The sequence below is a fragment of the Eurosta solidaginis genome, chromosome 2 (genome assembly GCF_040869045.1).
Source record: "Eurosta solidaginis isolate ZX-2024a chromosome 2, ASM4086904v1, whole genome shotgun sequence".
Classification (NCBI taxonomy): Eukaryota; Metazoa; Arthropoda; class Insecta; order Diptera; family Tephritidae; genus Eurosta; species Eurosta solidaginis.
Genome location: NC_090320.1, coordinates 239790682 through 239811558, shown reverse-complemented (window position 1 = coordinate 239811558; position 20877 = coordinate 239790682). Strand labels below are relative to the sequence as shown.

Below are 20877 nucleotides of genomic sequence, written 5' to 3'. Positions count from 1 at the left end.
TACCGATGTGCAACAGAAATATATTGGGGAAAAACTTAACAAACGTGTGTTTTTATTCCTAATGACCTAGAGCCAGCCAAAAGTCAATAAATATAATAAATATGTTTTGAGTTAAATGTCATTGAAAAGCAATATAATAAAAAAAAATCACAAGTAAAAAAAACCAAGTTTATAAATACTGTCCATACAGCAATTAAGTTTATGTCGAGAAGCTCGCGAGATTTACGAGTACTTCGAGACACGAGAATCTCGCTAGAAGTCGAGTTATCGATTTGTCGGGTCTCGAAAATCTAGCTTGTGTTCGAGAAGAAATCGTAAGCTATAGTTTACAAATAGCAGCTGTGTATAATAGGAAATATTTTCCCTAAAAGTATGCAACATTTTTTGAAAGTGTTTTCCTTGGCATGAAATCTGGCTTGTACACTGGCATATAATCTATACTTCCGTAAACTTATAAAAAATATGCATTATTACTGTTACTTTCAAAAATACAGGGTTGGACAAAAGAAATATGAGCAACTTTGCAGTGCTTATTCTGTCAAAGCGATATGGCCAACTATTGGGGTCACTAATCACAGCTTCGTGTTATCTAGGGTATTGGTCTTGCCGTCTTTTAACTTTAACACACTTAACCATCCCCTGGCTGTCTTTGTCATTCCTTTGCGAAAAAACTAGTGATAAAACGAGTTTGTGATAAAATTAAACTGAGTTCATATTTCCATTTCATGCAATGGAATGTCTAGCTGTAACCACCGATGGACATTGTCGGATCGTACCCGATCTGAATCCGGCATCAGCATTCGATAACAATTCCCAAAACCTTCGGGGAGTGTTCTTATCGATACAGCAACAACAATGTCCAATCGTTTAGTTCAGCCTCGTTTCAAAATAGAATGCGACTTAATATGGAGACAAACGTTTTGGACGCTAAATCGTACGGGCATTAGAGAAAAAAAATTTTCGAATGGATCACACATCAATCTCTTAAACCTGTATTAAAAGTGTGTATTTATTTTTTTACTTACCACCCGCCAACATTGTAACCAATATAATGCCACAGGACCATATATCGGCAGGTTGTGCGTGGTAGGGTTTAACGAGCACCTCCGGCGCCACATATGGCAATGTACCGCAACGTGTGTCCAGCAGGCGTTCCTTGCCTTTATATCTTTTATGGTGGTGGTGGTGTGTGTGTGTGTGTGAGAAGAAATGAGATAAGCGGAAATTAATAATTGAGTTTTTTTGTTTTGTTAATATTAATTGGAAATTAATTGATAATAAATAATTAATGACATCATTTAGTTGAAATAATTAATTTTAATAAAATATTAAAATGTTTGCGCTGCAGAAGGGAAATAACGTTAGGAGTCAATGTATGCCTCAAACTATGAAAACGGAGGTAATTTTCCCCAAACTTTAGATTCTTTAGATTCTGGGGGTGTTTTGCAAATTCCACTTAAGTAAGTATACAGTGACGAAAACTATGATAAGCAGTTTCAGAAAGATTTCTAAATTCATAACAAAGAGTTTACATAACGAAAACTATGTAAATGATTTTCAAAAACGTTTCCGAAAAAAGCGCCAATTTGAAAAACTTTTCTTGAAAAAAAAAAAAAAAAATTCGAACATTAGACAAAGTTTACACTTGGCATTTCTAGAACCATGAATAACATAACGAAAAACTATGTGAACCAATTTAAAAAACGCATTAGAAAAAAATTTTACAAATCTTAAAATTTTTAAAAGTTTCATAAAAGTGTTAACGTTCGGCCTTGGCATTTATAGAGTCGTGAATAACATAATAAAAATTTTCTGAACCAATTTCAATTCCAATTTCAAAATTTCACACAAATTCGAATATGCGTGAAGTCATAACGAAAACTATGTAACCCAATATCAAACATGTATTTAGAAAAAATATAAGACTTTCAAAGTTTTTGAAAACTTTATAAAATTTAATACTCAGGAGTTTTAAAAATCATAAATTGCATAACGAAAACTATCCAAACGAATTCAAACACGTTTTCGAAAAAATTCTCCAATTCGTGAAGTTTTTGAAAAATCTAGTTTTGGAATATTTAGAACAATTTGAAAGTATGTAGGTTTTTAGTGCAATCAATTTTGCTTATCAAAATTAAAAGTTTAAGATCCCTCAAAAATCGATTTTCGTAAATTATTTTTCGATTTCAACACGCAGTCAGAAATAAATCCATAGATCAATTATCATTAATTTTAAATTATTTGTACCTAATACCTAAACATTGTCGCCATTCCGAAATCCGATATTTTAATATTGTCATGTTCGTCCAGCAGCAAATTTTCAGGTTTCAAATCTCGATGTGCTATGCCATGCTGATGCAAATATTGTACGCCGGAGAGTAGTTGCAGGAAATATCTTTGCGCTTCATGTTGTGGCATGCCAACATCGGGTTCTAAAAATAAAAACACAGTAAATTTAAATTTATTAAATTTTATTTTATTATTTTAAATTTACCAAAAAATATAATTTAAATGGCATTCATGTAAGCGAAACGGTAAGAGACTTAAAATTCTCGGATCAAAGTTCAAAGACTCTTACAAATATTCACCGGGTCTTGAGTAAAAACCCTTTAAGAGGAATAAACACAACGGAACTAATGTCATAGCCTTAATGGATGTACCAAAGTGGGGATCTGAGCCGATCAGAAGCTTCCAAAAACGAGGTTTGAAAAACGGCAGGACTTTCTTTTCTCACAAAAACTCACAACCCCAAGGCCATAACGGTTACGTAAAGCACGCATCCTATGTCTTCAATGCCCAGACTTTGTGCCATGCTTAGTTTCGAATTTCATATTTCTGATTTTCGAATATTGTTTTCATACTTATTATGACAAAACTAAAACGAGTGAGCATTTCCATAAGAACTTGTTTTCGAACTTCAAACTTGTCGAGTTTCTCTGACAATGAATAAAAAAGTCGGAACACGTCGTCACTATCGTAATGAGATGCTGTTGAGTTCCTAAATATTTACAGTTTCAACTTCAAAATTATTTTTGAATTTATATACTTATTTATTATGTTCGAATATTGTTTTATTGTTTACAAACTGATGAAAAACGTGAAAATTAGATGCCCTTTATTTTAATTCTAAAATATGCAAAGTTTTAACTTTGAAATCGTCTTCGAATTAAATTTTCCTCGAAAGGTTACCAATATTGTTTTTACGTCGCTTTCCCAATGCGATGATCTTAAAATACTAAAATGTGTAACTTCGAAAATATTTATGAATTTCTTACTTATCTGAAATTTTCGAATACTCTTATCAAACTGACAAAAATGTAATGGAAAAGGAAATGTCCTTTATTTGAGGCCCAACTCCCAACTTGTTTTCGCAATGTCATATTTGTCAAACAAACGGATTGTTGTTTTCGAAATAATCCAAACAATTAAGGACGGGACTGACTTCATACCTTTCATGAATGGGGCTGAACAATAATCTTATCCCGTTCGTAATCTCCAAATAATCGGATGTATAAGATAAGAAATATATAGTGAACAGATGTACATACCTAAACGATTTTTAAGATAAATATAAAATAAAAAATGGCAAAAAACCCCCTTATCTCAACGATCGGTTGTATGGGATATATATTATATATAGCTCCGATCGAAATTATTTTTACAGGAAATCTTCTATGATATATTAGAATATATATCACCAAGTTTCACGTTTTTATATTGAAAAATAAGGAAGAAATTGCCAAAAATCTTTCTATCTGAAGGATCGGTTGTATGGTATATATACTATATATAGCTCCGATCAAAGTGATTTTTTCATAAAATCTTCTATAATATATTAAAATATATATCACCGAGTTTCACGTTTATACTTTCTAAATTCAGGGAGAAATGGCCAAAAATCTATCTGAACGATCGGTTGTATGGGATAGGTATATACTATATACATATAGATCCGATCAAAGTGATTTTTTCATGAAATCTTCTACGATATATTAGAATAAATATCACCAAGTTTCACGTTTTTATATTGAAAAATAAGGGAGAAATTGCCAAAAATCGTTCTATCTGAAGGATCGGTTGTATGGTATATATACTATAAGCTCCGATCAAAGTGATTTTTTCATAAAATCTTCTACGATATATTAAAATGTATATCACCGAGTTTCACGTTTATACTTTCTAAATTGCAGCAGAAATGACCAAAATCGCCTTATCTGAACGATCGATTGTATGTGGGAGATATATGTATGTTATAGTGGTCCGATCCTACCGGATCCTACAAATGTCTAATATAATACAAAAATACATCCTTGTGCCAAATTTCATTCACCCTTATCGCGAAGTTCACGCGGAAAAGTGTTCGCCTTCACTTCTTTTGTTCGGGTGAAGTTCCACCAATTGTAAAGTTGAGTACATGTCTTCGTTTTTTCGCATAGGGAAAATGCGTTGGAAAGGACTATGAAGTGAGTCTTAGCCAATCTTGTTTCAGTGAGGTGCTCAACATTTTGGAACCGTTGCTTTGCCGACTATGGATACCTTGGCCGACTGATACGTTATCATAAAAAATAGAATTTACATACTTAGCAATGCAGGAATTTCACTTTTTTCCACTCATCTTCCGATTGTGCATTATTTATTGATTTATTTTTAATAATAAAATTACATATAATTATAAGAGTATCAAATTTCAAAACAAAAAATCATTTACATTTTGTTTTCCTCTCGTTCGCCTGTAAAATATAAGTGAACAAATTCGGGTTTCCCCGCTGTTCATTTCGCCCGAACAAAGAGTTGCCGATAAGGTGAAATCTTTTTCGAACACGACAAATTGTTTCGCCACCCTCTGCGATAGGGTGAACGAAAACTCTGAATATTTTCGGGTGAAAATAAAACTCGCGATAAGGGTGATTGAGATATCTCAAAATTTGAGGGACTAGTTTGCGTTCAAACAGAAAGACGGACGGACAGACGGACATGGCTATATCAACTCAGTTCGTCGCCCTGATCAATTCGGTATACTTAATGGTGAGTCTATCCTCTATATTTCTCAACGTTACAAACATCGGACCAAAGTTAATATACCATTTCGTGTTCATGAAAGGTATAAAAAGTACATAAATAAAAAAATATGAAACTTTTTCAGTATAAGTTACCGTTTATGCGAGTGTCTCAACACAATTTTTTTTTCGAATTTCGAAATAACAAAAACGAATAAAGACGTGAGAAAATTTTCAAAAGAGAAGGAATTTCAAAATACTCTGTAATATGAAAAAGTTCAATTTCGAAATTATTTGCTTATGAAATATTTGTGCAGTATGCACATTTTCAGTGCCGAATGTTTTTCGAATTACACGTTTTTCCAATATTTTCGAACAAATTATAGAGAAAAAGAAAAATGCAAAAGAAAAGAGTACCACTGAAGACATTTGGTTAACAATTTTTTTCGAAATGCTATTTTGTTCAGGTTTTCGAATAATATAATTACGAAAAATAAAAACTTAAGGCACAAAGACAAGAGTTTGATTAACTTCGAAACTTTCGAACTCACTGCGCTTTTCATTAGTTCACTAAGTTTTTAACACAAAGTCTCAACTCAACATTTTTTTCGAATTTCGGAATAACAAAAAGCAATAAACACGTGAGAACAAGTTCAAAAGACAAGGCATTTCAAAAACCTCTGTATTATGCAAACGTTCAAATTCTAAATTATTTGCTTATAAAATATTTTGGCAGTATGCACATTTTCAGTGCCGAATTTTTTTCGAATTACACGTTTTTCCAATATTTTCGAACAAACTACAGAGAAAAAGAAAAAATGCAAAAGAAACGAGCACAACTGAAGACATTTGGTTAAAAAAGGTTTAACTTCGAATTTTTTTCGAAAAGCTATTTTGGTCAGGTTTTCGAATAACATAATTACGAACAATAAAAACTTAATACACAAAGACAAGAAGTTGATTAACTTCGTAACTTTCGAAATTAACTTCGAAACTTTCGCACTCACTGCGCTTTTCATTAGTTCACAATTTTTTAAGTTTTTAACACAAATTCGAAATAATCTCTCACCTTTTTTTTTGTTCTTTACTACTCAGCCCTTCTTAAGGGCCCCAATTTAGAAATCATATATAGAGCCTTACGCAAATTGTAGATAGCCAAGCTACCCGCTGCCAGTGTAAAAATTGCGAGTATCAGGAGCGGCCTAAATCTTGGCGCGAAAAACGTTAAACTATCTAAAACATTATAGATTGCATGAACGCGGCGCACACAAAATGTACGCAAAAATTCCATTAGTTTCTAGTTTTGCGCTGCGGTTTAGTTTAGATTAAATATTTTCTCTCAAATAAAAAAAAATCTTGGAGAGCGAAAATTTAGATGCGTCAAAACAATCTATTACTTAAACCAAACAAGAAAAAAAAAATACATTCACGATCATCTAAACGATACTATTTTCAGGAACGTGATCGATTGACTTTCACCGAACAACTGAAGATGAAATGTGATGCTAATGGACCGACAAAAAATGTGTGTGTATGTGTAAGCGAATGTCAAAGGTCACACAACACAGCAAAATTAGCAGGTAGCTAAAGTAGGTAAACGCATATTAAGGCTAACATTTAACAAATACTTGTACATATTTACAAATATCAACCATGTATCCCTAGTTCTGACGATCTTACCGGATCGCAGTAGTGATGTGTGGTTTGAAGTAACAAATGAACCGGTTTTATCGAGTTACGTAGGAATATGTATTTACTGGAAAAGGCACAATTTTGGCCCCTTTGTAGAGGTTCTGCTACCAAAAACGTACGAAAACTGAGAGATAATTATTCCAGACAATTCGAAGTTCGACTTTCTTTTACTATGTTTCACCAAACCCAAACTCCATGATATAACAAGGTCATTACTATCCGGTTGTCAAATAGAAGGTCAAAACCTACACATCCCACTTCAAAAAACTCTTTCAAGCAGTCAGTTTAGTCGGAAAAGAAGCCGCATTACACCTATAACGCTCTATATACTCGCTTCCATTCGAATAAACTGGTATCGTTTTTGCAAGTCCCTTTCTCGTTGAAATCTCGCCACTTCGTCGAGGACTTTAATACAGTAGTCGTGTCACACATGTAAACAATTAGTTTCGTAAATTTATGTCACATCTGCTTAACATCTACACAAAATCAACATGAGAACTGCATCAGACGAACTACGAACCGAGCATGATCGTAATTAATTTGTGCGCATTGATTTATGATTAGTTAGGTGTTTTTATACAGATACTTACACATGAGCGCCGGTCAATCTCGCTTGAAGGTTTTTTTGCAACTGATCGGAACAACTGTAAATTACTAATATGCTTACAGCCAACTCAGTTAGCCATGTCATACCACCTTTGCAGCATACGAAAACTTCTTCGTATTTCTTTTCGACACAAGTCAAGTGTGTTCCGATGTAACCGTAGTGGCATTTAAAGCAGCATTCTCACGATTCTTCGGAAATATACCCCATAACCTGCTGCCACTCCCCCTTCACTCCAGATATACAGCGATCAACACAGCCATCAGGCTAAGGGAGTCTGGATGCTGGACAGAAAAACGATATGGCCACAGTGACATCCTAACAAGGCTCGCCGATGTGGATTCGACAACAGATTACCTCTCAAAAACACTGTTCTTCGACAGAAATTACAAGGTGCAGATACCCTCTAGAACGGATTGGTCGGCCGACAAAGTTGGCAGGGAGGGGGTCACCTCACTCTACACTGACGGATCCAAAATGGACTGCGGCGTCGGCGCAGGTGTCTTCTCCCACCAACTAAATGTCGCAATCCCCATCCGCCTTCCAAACACAGCCAGCATCTTCCAACCAGAGCTGCAAGGAATAGAGAGGGCCTGCATCTTCCTGCTGCAGAACCGGATAGACGGTGAGGTAGTCATATACTCCGACATTCAAGCGGCACTAAAAGCGCTAGAATCACCGTACACATCCTCAAAAGCCGTCGACAACTGTAAGAGGGTGCTACGTGTAGCAGCTAACCAGGCAGTTATCACACTCAGCTGGGTACCCGGCCACAGGGACATTGACGGCAACGAAAAGGGGATGAAATAGCAAAGGCGGGAGCATCGTTAGACATCACAGAAGCAGTCGCGGTGCATCGACCACTCACATCAATTAAAAGAGACATTCTCACCTATCTTAGGAAAATAGCAATCCGTGATTGGTACTCTACGGACACCTGTAGAACCACCAAACTAATCTGGCCAGAATACAACCAGAAAAGAACCGATGATCTACTAAACAGGTCTAGGCAGGAAATACACAGAATCTTTTCCTGTATTCAATTTTTCCGGTCTTTTAATGTAATTAATTGTGCCCTAAAACCTATTTTTTAGCTCGTGAAATGGTCGGTTCTTTAAAGGACCAAATTCCCCACTTAAATCCTTGACTTTGTGCAACACTAGCACTCGCAGGCCATCCTTAAAAATTGTATGATTTGCAACTTCCAATAGTGCAGCTGAATTATTTACAAGAAAAACAACAACAAAAATCTATAAAGTAGTTAAAAAGGCACTGAGAAACCCACATACAATACATAGTTAGGGGCAGGGTAAGAAGATGCACGATTATGTAGCTGGTAAATGTGAAATTCCGTAGCCAGGCAAGTGAAAAATAATAGCTTGTGATTTAACATCGAAAATGCCAGTTACGGCGACAAATTGTCAGGTAGTCAAAACGTATTTGTTGTTTTAAAATGTAGTTGTGAAGATGGTGGTGGTGGTGTCATTGTAAAAATATAGAAATTATATAAAAAGGATATACAAAATATGTCGAGGTAGATCAATATACTACATATGTGCATATGTATGTGTATTGTATATAAGGCAGATGTGGTAAATCATTTCAAAAGATAAATCATTAGGCTGCATTGTATTGCATATAATTAATACACAGGCATACATATCTACAAAGGCAGTTAAGATAACCCAGTTAAAATTTTATACACGCCTCGCTTTCCTATTTGTTTCGGGTGAAGGCATGAATGTGATCGATTTTGTGCCCTCTCTGGTAGATGAGTTTGAGGCTTGAGTATGTGGAGTGAAAAAAAAAATCGATATAAATATAACGTCTATGCAAAAATACCGAAATCGAATCGATAGCAGCGCATATGCAAACCTATATGAACCGATTGAAAGCCGAACCCCATTGGCTGGGTATTGCAACAGAATCGTTGTTTCTAAGTGATCGAGCTATCGCAATTTGCTTCCAAAATATAAATAGAGTCTTTCGAAGTTCGAAATGCTTGTAATTTTTTCGAAGATCACACTTTCTACCGAAGTAACAATGAAAACACTAAGAAATGTGAACCGATTGAAAGCTGAAATAAGATTTCTCCGTTTTTCGAAGTTAGCTTCTTTCGAAGTTCGAAATTGGATTTTCGTAATATTCTTATAAATTATTTATTCAGAACGTGATCCGCTTTCTGCAGAAATATACGGTTTTTAATTTTTTTAGAAGATCTGACGTTCCACCGAATATAGCAATGTAAACATAAAGAAATGTGAGACCGATTGAAAGCCCAATGTTATAAGAACCACATATGGTAAGTATTGGATCAAACCAAATTTTTGGAGTGATCGAGCCATAAGTAAACTTATGATTTCTCCGTTTTTCGAAGTTATTCAAAACATAGGTGAGGTCTTAGCAAATTCGAAATGCTTTTAATTTTTTTGAAGATTTCACTCTCTACCGAAACAACAGTGAAGGACTAAGAAATGTAAACCGATTGAAAGCTGAAATGTGATTTCTCCGTTTTTCGAAGATAGCTTCCAAAACATATGTATAGTCTTTCGAAGTTGGATGTTCTTAGTATGTTCTTATAAACTATCTTATATATTATTTCTAATTGCTGTTCTTATATACAGGTCCCTTTTTCGCTCTTATTTGGAATCCAAATATCGTGATTCGTGCTATTAGAGAGCTTTGGGCATTATTAGTCACAGTGCGTCTGCTTTTTACTATATTTTATTAAAATAATTTGTTAAAAATTAACGATTGTGAGCACACAAAGAAATCTATTTGTACTATGGCACTATTATGAATATTTTATTAGAACTAACACTGTATTACCGGCAGTTGCTAACATTCGCCAAATGGCAGCGAAAGCTGCAAGTTATAGATGTTTGATTGATAGAACAGCTGATGTCTGTTGATATTTGATATGAGACTTTTATATTTGTTGCGCAAGATGCGTACGGGTCCGACTCGTTATATGTATAGAATGATCGACCCATAAGCGAAAATATGATTTCTCATTTTTTCGAACTTAGCTTCTGTAATATGGATACAGTCTTTCCAAGTGCGAAATATCGAAGTATTTCGAAGATATCACCTTCTAAAGAAGTAACAATGAAAATACTAATAAATGTGAACCGTTTGAAATATGATTTATCCGTTCTTCGAAGTTTGCTTCCAAACCATACGTATAGACATTCGAAGTTCGTAATGGGATTTTTGTAATACATTCTAAAAAGGTGTTCATTCAAAAACCTAATTAGAAATATTGGTGTAATCTGCTTTGTGTAGAGATATATGGCTTTTAATTTTTTTGAAGATATGGCTTTCCGCGAGATATCAGTGGAAAGACAAAGAATTGTGAGCTGCTTGAAAAACGAATTTTTTTAAGTGATTTAGCCACAAGCAAAAGTTATTTCTTCGTTTTTGGAAGACTGGATGAATCCTTTCGAAGTTCGAAATTGTACCATCGTATTATACATATTTTTTATGAAATATTTATTTATAGTTACAGAGCCATAAGTGGCCAAAGTATAAGTAAAAAAGTTGTCTGCGTTTTGCAAAGTTTGCTTCCAAAACATAGGGTTTCCGGATTTCGAAACTGGAGGTTGCGTAATTATTTGTAAAAGCTATTTATTTAAAAACCTCAAAAATAAAAACATGGGCTTAGGCAGCTTCATGCAGAAATATACGACTTTTAACTTTTTCGAAGATCTTAACTATCTTCCGTATAACATCTGTTATTCTTTTCCTCCTACGCGCTTCGATAAATTTTTTTCAGGGAGACTGTATATTTTACCATAAAATAAAGAAGATGATGGAAAATATTAATCCAAACGCATAATAGGAAAAGAAAGACTGGTGTTTTGCCTTTATTTGATCACCTGAAAAGCTACAACAACCAAAATCTGGCCAAGGCAAAACACGTCAACATTTTCGCTAAAAAAAAAAAAATAACAGCACGAAAGCTTTGATTTCGAACATTGAAAGCCAAATAGTAAAATTTTGACGATTTCTCGAAAAAAATACGTAAGCTTCAATTTCGAACTTCGAAAGCCAATTCGCCAAAATGTCACGAATTCTGCGAAAATTTTGAAATGAAGTTTTTTAATTTTCAATAACGTTTATCTCGACTATTTTCGTTTAAAATTATCTAAAAGGGGTTTTCACATAAAAATCGCACTCAAATTGGAATTCAAAAATTGTGAAAGTAATATCTCGTTGAAAACGGAATTGACTTGGAAATAAACAATAATAAAGTTTTAGACCACATATTAGTCAAGAGGGACAAATCCCTTACTCTAGACTTTGAGGCTGAATTCGAAGTTCGAAATATACAACTTAAAACATCGCCTAGAGTGTTTTTGCACTGTCACACAGTGATTGCAGTTTTGAGTGCTTTTTCAACTAGGTTTTGTTGTTGATCAGTCCGCCTCTGCTGACATATCTCCATTGACTTGAAATATAAAAAAAAAAAATAAATGTAAGGCGCGATAACCTCCGAAGGGATCTAAGGCCGAGCTTCTCTTCCAATTTGCGTCGTGCTCCTCTTGATTTTCCCTACAAATTGGCCGGACGGGATCTACATGTTTTATGCCGACTCCGAACGGCATCTGCAAGGCAGATGAGGTTTCACTGAGAGCTTTTCATGGCAGAAATACACCCGGAGCGCTTGCCAAACACTGCCGAGGGGCGACCCCGCTTAGAAAGTTTTCTTCTAATTGAAAAACCTTATTTCTAAAATTTTTGATGTTGCTTTGCCCGGGGTTTGAACCCAGGGCATCCGGCGTGGTAGGCGGAGCACGCTACCATCACACCACGGTGGTTGAAATATATGTAATCTAATTATGCTGGTTTACCTTGAAGACTTGGACGTTGCTTTCTTATGCGCAAAATAACATTTTTTCCTCGTTTCTGCTTACTTTTTTATTATTCAAGGATGTTTGTGGAGTTATGTACGTCTGCAGGAGAATTGCTTAAAGAAGTTATGTACGTCTGCAGAAGAATCGCTTAAAGGAGTGATATGTATGTACGTACATTTGTGCTTTGATATATATGTAAGTGCATTATAAACACGTAGTTGTCAAGTTAGAGCGATTTAAAATCAAGAAGAAAGAAGAGAAAAAACAACAAATTTGATTCAATAAACCCAGCAAAATAAATTGAAAAATAACATAAAATAAGTTAAAGTAAAATAAAATAAATATTAATTGAATAAAATGAAATGACATGCAGCTCTAAAGGAGCAAAGCTGTGCAGAACAAGGACAAAAGTAAAGAAGAGCAGAATGAACAAGTAAGGAAGGCTAAGTTCGGGTGTAACCGAACATTACATACACAGCTGGGAGCTTAGCTGCGTTGGTTTCGTAGGGTTTATAAGTGGTTTTAAATTCCATATCACATACGTTTGGGAAATATCGACCAACTTGTAGACCAAGGATGATTTTTTTCGGAACGATTTTCCTTCATCCTTTGTCAAATAAGGGAAAATCACCATGTAGGAAAATGAACCTAGGGTAACCCTGGAATGTGTTTGTATGACATGGGTATCAAATTGAAGGCATTAAAGAGTATTTTAGAAGGGAGTGGGCCATATTTCTATATGTGGACGCCATTTCGAGATATCGCCATAAAGGTGGACCAAGGGTGACTATAATGTGTTTGTACGATATGGATATCAAATTAAAAGTATTAATGATGGTTATAAAAGGGAGTGGCCCTTAGTTGTATATGTGAACGCGTTTTCATGTGGACCAGGGTGGCCCAGAACATCACCTGTCGGGTACCGCTTATTTATTTATATATGTAATACAACGAACAGTATTCTTGCAATTTCGATTCCGATTTCGCCAATTTTTACAGAAAACAGTTATCGTCATAGAAACGATACCCTTACCAAATTTCACAAGGATTGGTAAATGTTTGTACGACTTATGGCATTAAAATTATTCTAGACAAATTAAATAAAAAAGGGCGGAGCCACGCCCATTTTGAAATCTTCTTTTATATTTGTATTTTGTTGCACCATATAATTACTGGAGTTGAATGTTGGCATAATTTACTTATATACTGTAAAGATATTCAATTTCTTGGTAAAATTTGACTTTTAAAATTTTTCTTTTAAAAAGTGGGCGTGTTTGTCATCCGATTTTGCTAATTTTTATTTAGCACACATATAGTAATAGAAGTAACGCTCCTGCCAAATTTCATCATGATATCTTCAACGACTGCCAAATTACAGCTTGCAAAACTTTTAAATTACCTTCTTTTAAAAGTGGGCGGTGCCACGCCCATTGCCCAACATTTTACTAATTTTCTATTCTGCGTCATAAGTTCAACCCACCTACCGAGTTCCATTGCTTTATCCGTCTTTGGTAATGAATTATCGCACTTTTTCGGTTTTTCGAAATTTTCGATATCGAAAAAGTGGACGTGGTTATAGTCCGATTTCGTTCATTTTAAATAGCGATCTGAGATGAGTGCCCAGGAACTTAAATACCAAATTTCATTAAGATACCTAAAAATTTACTCAAGTTATCGTGTTTACGGACGGACGGACGGACATGGCTAAATGAATTTCTTTTTTTCGCCCAGATCATTTTGATATATAGAAGTCTATATCTATCTCGATTAGTTTATGCCGCTGCGGATTACCGTTATACGAACAAAATTAATATACTCTGAGTATAAAAACGGTCTTTTGGTTTGAGAACACTATCCACGACTATTTGAGATTTAACTCAGAACAAACATTTGCGATTTGAAAATAGGATTAGTTCTCAAATGCAAGATTGAATAGCATATACTAAGTTTCTGTGTAACAAACTAATACGCTCTTATATTGAACACTCCCCTTCAAACTGTCATTGATTCTGAATCCAATCCCTTTACGACATGCTTGAGATGGGTTTGAGAAAATGAAATTTATCCATTAAAGAAGTTGGGAAAGCCTCATAATAAAAATTAAGATATTAGCTTGCAAGCGCTGTAAATGGTTACTTAAGACGAATTTAAGTATCACCGTCTAAAATTTGAGAACAAGGTTAGTTCTCAAATGCATCTCAAATTGGGATTGGACATATTGTATATGATTATAGGGCATTATTTTGCAAATGTTGCTCAAATAACCGTTGAAAGTGTTATAAACCATTTTGATATGGTGGTTTTTTTTTTTACTACTTTAATTCTGAAAATTCATGTTCTCAAACATGATAGAGATCGGGAATGGAATCGAAGCTCTCCTCACAAATATTTCTCAATTCTCACAAAACTGAGAAAAGTTTGAAAAAGAATTGTTTCAAACATTTTATTCCCCCAAGCTCCGCGACAACCTCGTCTTTTTTTAACTCCGTACTTCCTTCCTAATTATTCTTCGTTATTGCTTCAAACATTTTCTTTCTTAATAATTCGACGGAAAGAGGTAGCACTATAAAAAAGGATCCAAAAAGAAATGGTCGAGCAAGTGTTGTGTATGTTTCCTGCGCGCTCGCGAAGTAAAAGCTCCCGCTACTAAGGACGGCAGAGTTGCCAGATGTCGAATTAGTTATTAAGCTAAGTCCTATAAAACATCTAAGTAGCTATTCATCCGGAGCTTTTAACAATCAAAATTTTCGTGTCAATGGGGAGAACTAAAATTTAAACAGTTCTTCTTTTTAAGGTGGGTATTAAGATTGCCAAAAAACACTTTCCATTAGAATAATTTTTCCGCAAAATGGATACTGAGGACAGCCCTAAAAAGTATGAGCTCATAGAGGCTAATCCCGTAGTTCTAGCAAAAACGACGAGGAAATTATTACAAGTTAAATGGAGGCAAAATTATTCGAAGCACTCTAACTTCCATCCTAGTTTATCTTCCTTCTGGGAGAGGTATGTATGTATAAAGAATTATCAACGAATATTAATAGTGACATTTTCAAAACGTTGATTTACCTGTAGAATAAACCCAAGAGCGTATACACACAAAGATACACAGTTTGTTAATAATGGAAGTGGAAACATCTGATGGTACACTCACAGAGCACTCAAGCGCCCGAGAAATGCATCTTTAAGTGCACTTAGAAATAGATACATACATATTTATATGCATCATAGTATTTATGTTGTAGAAGATAGTGTAGGAGGCGTCGATACGTCTCCTCTCAAAAAATAGCGTAAGTAGTTTTAAGAGATAAGCACTACCAGGAAATGAATGAAACCGTAACTCTACTCGAATGGGTTAAGTGAAGTTTTCGACAAGGGCATACACTATCTATTCTCCAAAGGATTTGATTTAAGTAAAATTTTGTAATATCAGATTTCGGTTAGGGCTTATTTTCTACCTTCGATTAAAGTTTCCTTTTTGTTCCGATTTCTATCGCGGATTTGTTCCGAATTCGGCTCCTGTTTCGATCGGGTTTTTGTTTCGGATTCGGTTGCGGTTCGGTTTGGCTAGGGAACGGGTCTTGTTTGGGTTACGGTACCGCTTTTCAGTTTAGTTTTCTGTTTGTGCTTCGTTTTGTTTGGATTTAGTTTCTGTTTTGGTTTCTATTTCTGCTTCGCTTTCGTTTTAGGTTTGTGTTTTGTTTTCTGTTTCGGTTTCGTTTTCGTTTTGTTTGGGGTTCGTCTTCTGTTTCGTTTTTGTTTCGTTATATGTTTCGGTTTCGTTTTCTCTTTCTGTTTCGTTTGCTGTTTGAGTTTCTTTTTCTGTTTCGTTTGTTTTGTTTCGGTTTCGTTTAATGTTTCGTTTTCTTTTCTCTTTCTGTTTCGTTTGCTGTTTGCGTTTCTTTTTCTGTTTCAGTTTAATGTTTTTTTTTTTTCGGTTTCGTTTAATGTTTCGTTTTCTCTTTCTGTTTCGTTTGCTGTTTGGGTTTCTTTTTCTGTTTCAGTTTTCTGTGTCGTTTGTTTTGTTTCGGTTTCATTTTTGGTTCGGTTCCGGTTTTTTATCCTTCTTTTAGTCTCCGTTCCTCTTCTTTCCTTTCCATAATTGTGACGCTAACTGTTATTACGCAGGCAAATAATAAAATGCACGAATATACTAAAAACTCGTTTATTCAAATGGCAGCAATTTACGATTACAAAACTGTGATTTTGGAGTTTTAATATCTATAAAATCATATTTTATAGTACATAAAATGGTATTATTGAAATTAATTCACTTACTTATTCGTGCTTCCTCGGTATTCGTTCGTGAAAGAGTGAAGCCAAAGGAAGCCGTTGAAATTAAATTGAAATAAAATACAGAGTTGCATAGGAATGCAGTAAAACAAATATGAAAAGTATTAAATTCTTAAGCTAAGGCTGCTAGTCCACTAACCATAAGCTTCAATTCATCTTCCATATCTTACAGTAGTCGTATCTATACTGCTTTTTCTTCCCCATTTTCTTCTCACTCGTCCTGTCATTTGTTTTCTTTTTTCTTTCCTTACAGTGAACAAAAAAGCCTGATTTAATCAAACGAATTTTTTTGTAGGGTATTTATATGCATTTAACACGAATGTAGGAGGCTGAAATATGCCAGCAAACCTTTGATATATGACATCGTAATGGTAACGGCATTGGTAATGACTTGAGTTTGGTCGTTTTGATGGTTGGTTGATGGTGGCAAATGACTATTGCTGCGTTGAGTATGTTTTCATACCAAAAACAACATATAAGTATAAACTTTCAAACTCACACACACTCATAGTCATACATAAGTAATTCCAACGTATAATGAAGAAAGTAACGTTCGCTAAGGATACACTTCACAGGGTAAGTCGAGCGGTATGCGAACGGAGAATGAATGAGGTGAGCTAAGGAAGCAGTTAGTGATAAAAACAGGTAAAAATGGACTCAAACATAGTGTGTAAGTCAAAAAATGTTGCCTTTATATTCCTACTAATATATGTATGTATGTGCATTGTATTCCTATATGTACATGTGCCGTTTACTGTAAAAATTATGCGACTAGTCTATAAAGAAAGTCATCTCAAAGAACTGGCACACGGTTGAATAGTAGTTAGTCGCTACCTCATACCTTTAGTTTAGTTCAAGATTGTTTACAAAGAATTTCCTTTTCAATTTGAAATTTGATTCAAGATTAATTTAAACAAAAATCTTGAAAAGCGTTCAAAGAAAAAAAAAATACCCTATTTGGTCCCTGAGAGCCAAAACAAGTATAATGAATCAGGGACTAGTCCCACTTCATACCCATATGGCATGGAAGTGTCTTATTTGGACATACTCACAGAAAAGAATGCTTCCTTTTCATCACATAAGGAAGTGGTATTGGTATTAGCCGCATGATACCTTCCGAGCAATTCCATATTCATCTCGGACTAATTGCATTTTTTACAGCATGGCAGTTAACGATACATAAAAAATGAGAGATTGCAAGAAATTTGCACTTGAAGACAAGTCAATGGCATTTCAGTTATGCACATATGCATACATGCATGAAAAGGTACATTCACTTGAAGCATATAAAAAGGCGCGTACGTAGGTACTTTATGTGCAATATATACAGTGATGGCTACATAAATAGGGACATCAATAAAATGTTGGTTATTTTACCGGTATTTGCCCCTTAGGGAGCTTTATTCCAATAATTACCTAATGAAGTATAGAAAATTTGTATTCATGAACTTTCTTTTACGAGAAGTGCAACTGGGACCATCAGCTCCCAAAAAATCAAATCAATCAAAGCTAGGCACTTTGGTAGTGTTTTACATAGGTTAGTAATCACCCTCGGAAGTGGTTTGAGAAACACTTCGATTAAATTTCTGCCATGAAGTCTCCCAGCAAAAATTCATCTGCCTAGCAGATGCCCAATATCAATATAAATTTTTTTCTTCAATAAAATGCATCCATACATTTTCTAAATGAAACTATGCAAATCAATCTCAAAACTTTTTCGAAATTTCTTACTTTTTTTTTGGAATTTTGAAACTATGCAAACAACCCTCAAAAACTTAATGATTGAAGAGAAAATTTAAGCAACGTGACATCCGGACGGACAAGGCGACAGCTGTTTCGATAATAGCTTGTAAATATCTTCAAAGCCTTTTCTCCCGGGAGTGATGTCGAACGCGCACTCCTGCGATGGTTGATTTGTTACCAACACATTTCCAACCGCCAAGACCGTGCCCTTTTTGTTGTGCAACTTTTCTCAATCGCCTTCTGTATGTTAACTTGTACGAAAGCTATGCTTTTTTTTGGCGGTTCATTTTGAGAAATCTTAGAAAAGTTTTCAAAAAATTCGAAAACTCGAAAAAAATTTAAGGTAGATATGTACGAGTATGCAGTGTTGTAGCCCAATCAACTTTAGTCTAAAAAAGTATAAGTCATAGGTCTCTCAAAATTTGCATTGATTTTTGAAAATTTTTTTTCCGAAAGGTGTTTTAGAATTTCGACCAATGAAAACATAATTGTTAAAAATCAATGCGAATTTTGAGGGACTTTTAACTAATACTAATGCTAGTTTTAACTAGGTAAAATTGGACCACAGGCTTGGCAATATCATGAAAACGCCTTTCCACACAACGTCAAAATATAAATTTCGAAATTTTATCAATTTTTCGAAAATGCTTTGGAGATTTATTTGCACAGTTTCATTTAAAAAAATTCAAAAAAGTGTTTACTTAAAATATCGAAAGTAGGGAAGGAAAAATTTAGTTGACGGAATTTGATAATTGACAATTTTTTTCAGGAAATGGACCAGGAACTGACTTATTCTGAAAAATCGTAGTGAGCTATTGTCTTTAAATTTGGTAAGTACATAGGTAGATCTTTGCCTAGGTTTGTACTTCTTTTCGAGAAGTAGGCAAGTGAACGACCTATTCCAAAAAATACTATTTAGTGACCGAATTGCTTTAAATTTGGTACATTCATATAGTTTTATGAAGTTAATTGCATATTCCTGTTAATACAGGCGCTTTGGTATGTACATTTTCTGAAACTGACATCGGGTTTATTCGTAACGCGAAAAAGACGGATATAAACTCTTTAAAATGTGCCGGTATAGCACATTTCGGGCAGAACGTCTCTCTGCTCGCGGCATGACCTCTGCCGGTTCTGCTGGTATATCATGAAAAAAGTTCGTAAAATATCAGTTTCACAGATATCGAAAATCCGAGCGAACGAGCAATTGATTTAATAATGTTTATTAACGAACTTTTGGGGTTCGACCTCGGAAGATAAGGATATATTCAAAACCAAGCTACAAACAATCAAATAGAAAAAAAAAACATTTTACTATGCATTTTCGAAAATCATATATCTTATAGTACAGTATATAAGTACAAATTAGTGGTGTCCCCACTTATGTGGCCACCACTGTACATGCATTTGTGTATGTGAGTATGCACATAAAAAAGAACTTGAATATCAGTAAGTCATTCACACGAATGAGCGCCATAAAACGGGCATTAAAGTTGTACATACAAAAATGTAGGGGTGCATAGCAACAGTTTCAGTCAATAGTGAAAGGTATTAAAGACCACAGCAGGATTTAAATAATCATCTTAAAGTGTGTGTAAAGGTATTTCTAATGGCATCTATTGAGAATGCATACCTGCGTATCTCTAACGTAGCATGTGAATTATAGAATTAGATGGTTATAAAAATGTTAATGGCACATGTTTTTTTATTGAAATTACTATTATTAAAATACCAGTATGTAAATTTGGGGCATACATATGTCATTTTAAGACTTGAATTGGAAAAATCGGTCCAATCGATCGGCTGTTTTGCTCTAATATAGCTTGGTCTTTGTTGGGCTACAAAACTTCATACTCAAACAATTCGGGAGAAGCCCAAATAAAAAGTTCGAAATTCACATAAAACTTTCTCCAATAATCGAATATTTTCGAAAATGTTAATGAATTTACTAAATTTGACATAAATTGCCATTGCTGTTTTTCTGTTCGCTGCTGTAATGTATCAGAATAAAATACTTTTTATAGGTATTTTCACTGACACATCCTCTAAAAGGTTGCCACATATTTGAAATTAAAAAGGAATGGCATATTCCAATATGGGTATCAAACGAAAGAAGTCCATGAAGACCTCGCATAGACTGAATGAGTCTCTAGTGTTACCAGAAGTTTATTTTAACGACCAAACTGGAAAGCCATATAAAAACCAGGACCTATGTTATAAAATAACTGTCCTATTGGCAAATACAAGCTTTCTAGGATTTAAGCCACTACCTGCCGCTAGATCTGACAGCTGTGTCACTCCTAATAGCTGGAGTCTTAGCCTGGCAAGCGCAGGAGACGAGCACAAAACGTGCTCGATCGTTTCCATCTCCAACCCGCACTTCCTACATCTACCAAGTCTAAGTTAAAGGCATGTGACGCCAGAAGGCAGTGTCCAGTCAGAATACCCGTCATGAGTATACAGTCCTCGCTTTTTAAATTATAGAAGCAACTTTGTTACTCTAAGGTTGTAAGATCAACACATAATGTTCGACACTTTACAGCCCCGCGCTTGAACCCTTTCCTGCTTGGTCGATCATGTAAACCTCTCGCCTTCTCTTAATCTCGCCCAATCTAATTGGGACGCCTACGGAGCAAGCTTCAAGGGAAGCTAGTTCATCTGATTTTTCATTCCCATCTAATCCTATGCCACGTTA

The 20877-nt window shown here is 34.9% G+C and overlaps 2 protein-coding genes across 5 annotated transcripts in view; one reads left to right on the top strand and one right to left on the bottom strand.

Moving 5' to 3' along the window:
- Nucleotides 1–20877, bottom strand: part of grp (serine/threonine-protein kinase grp) — a 138553-nt gene that overhangs the window by 17910 nt on the left and 99766 nt on the right. For 3 of the 4 annotated variants that reach the window (XM_067767342.1, XM_067767343.1, XM_067767344.1), the window contains exons 5-6: nt 2255–2432; nt 1026–1168 (exon numbers count right to left, since the gene is read on the bottom strand). In XM_067767342.1, the coding sequence (XP_067623443.1) occupies nt 1026–1168; nt 2255–2432 (321 nt within the window). Of the gene's footprint in view, nt 1–1025; nt 1169–2254; nt 2433–12146; nt 12255–20877 lie in introns of those variants that run through there. The other variant, XM_067767345.1, reaches the window with a different exon arrangement.
- Trpgamma (Transient receptor potential cation channel gamma) overlaps nt 6478–20877 on the top strand; it is a 362261-nt gene continuing 347861 nt past the window's right edge. Inside the window, exon 1 of the mRNA XM_067767341.1 lies at nt 6478–6586. The gene's annotated coding sequence lies outside the window, so the exon portion shown is untranslated. The remainder of the gene's footprint in view (nt 6587–20877) is intronic.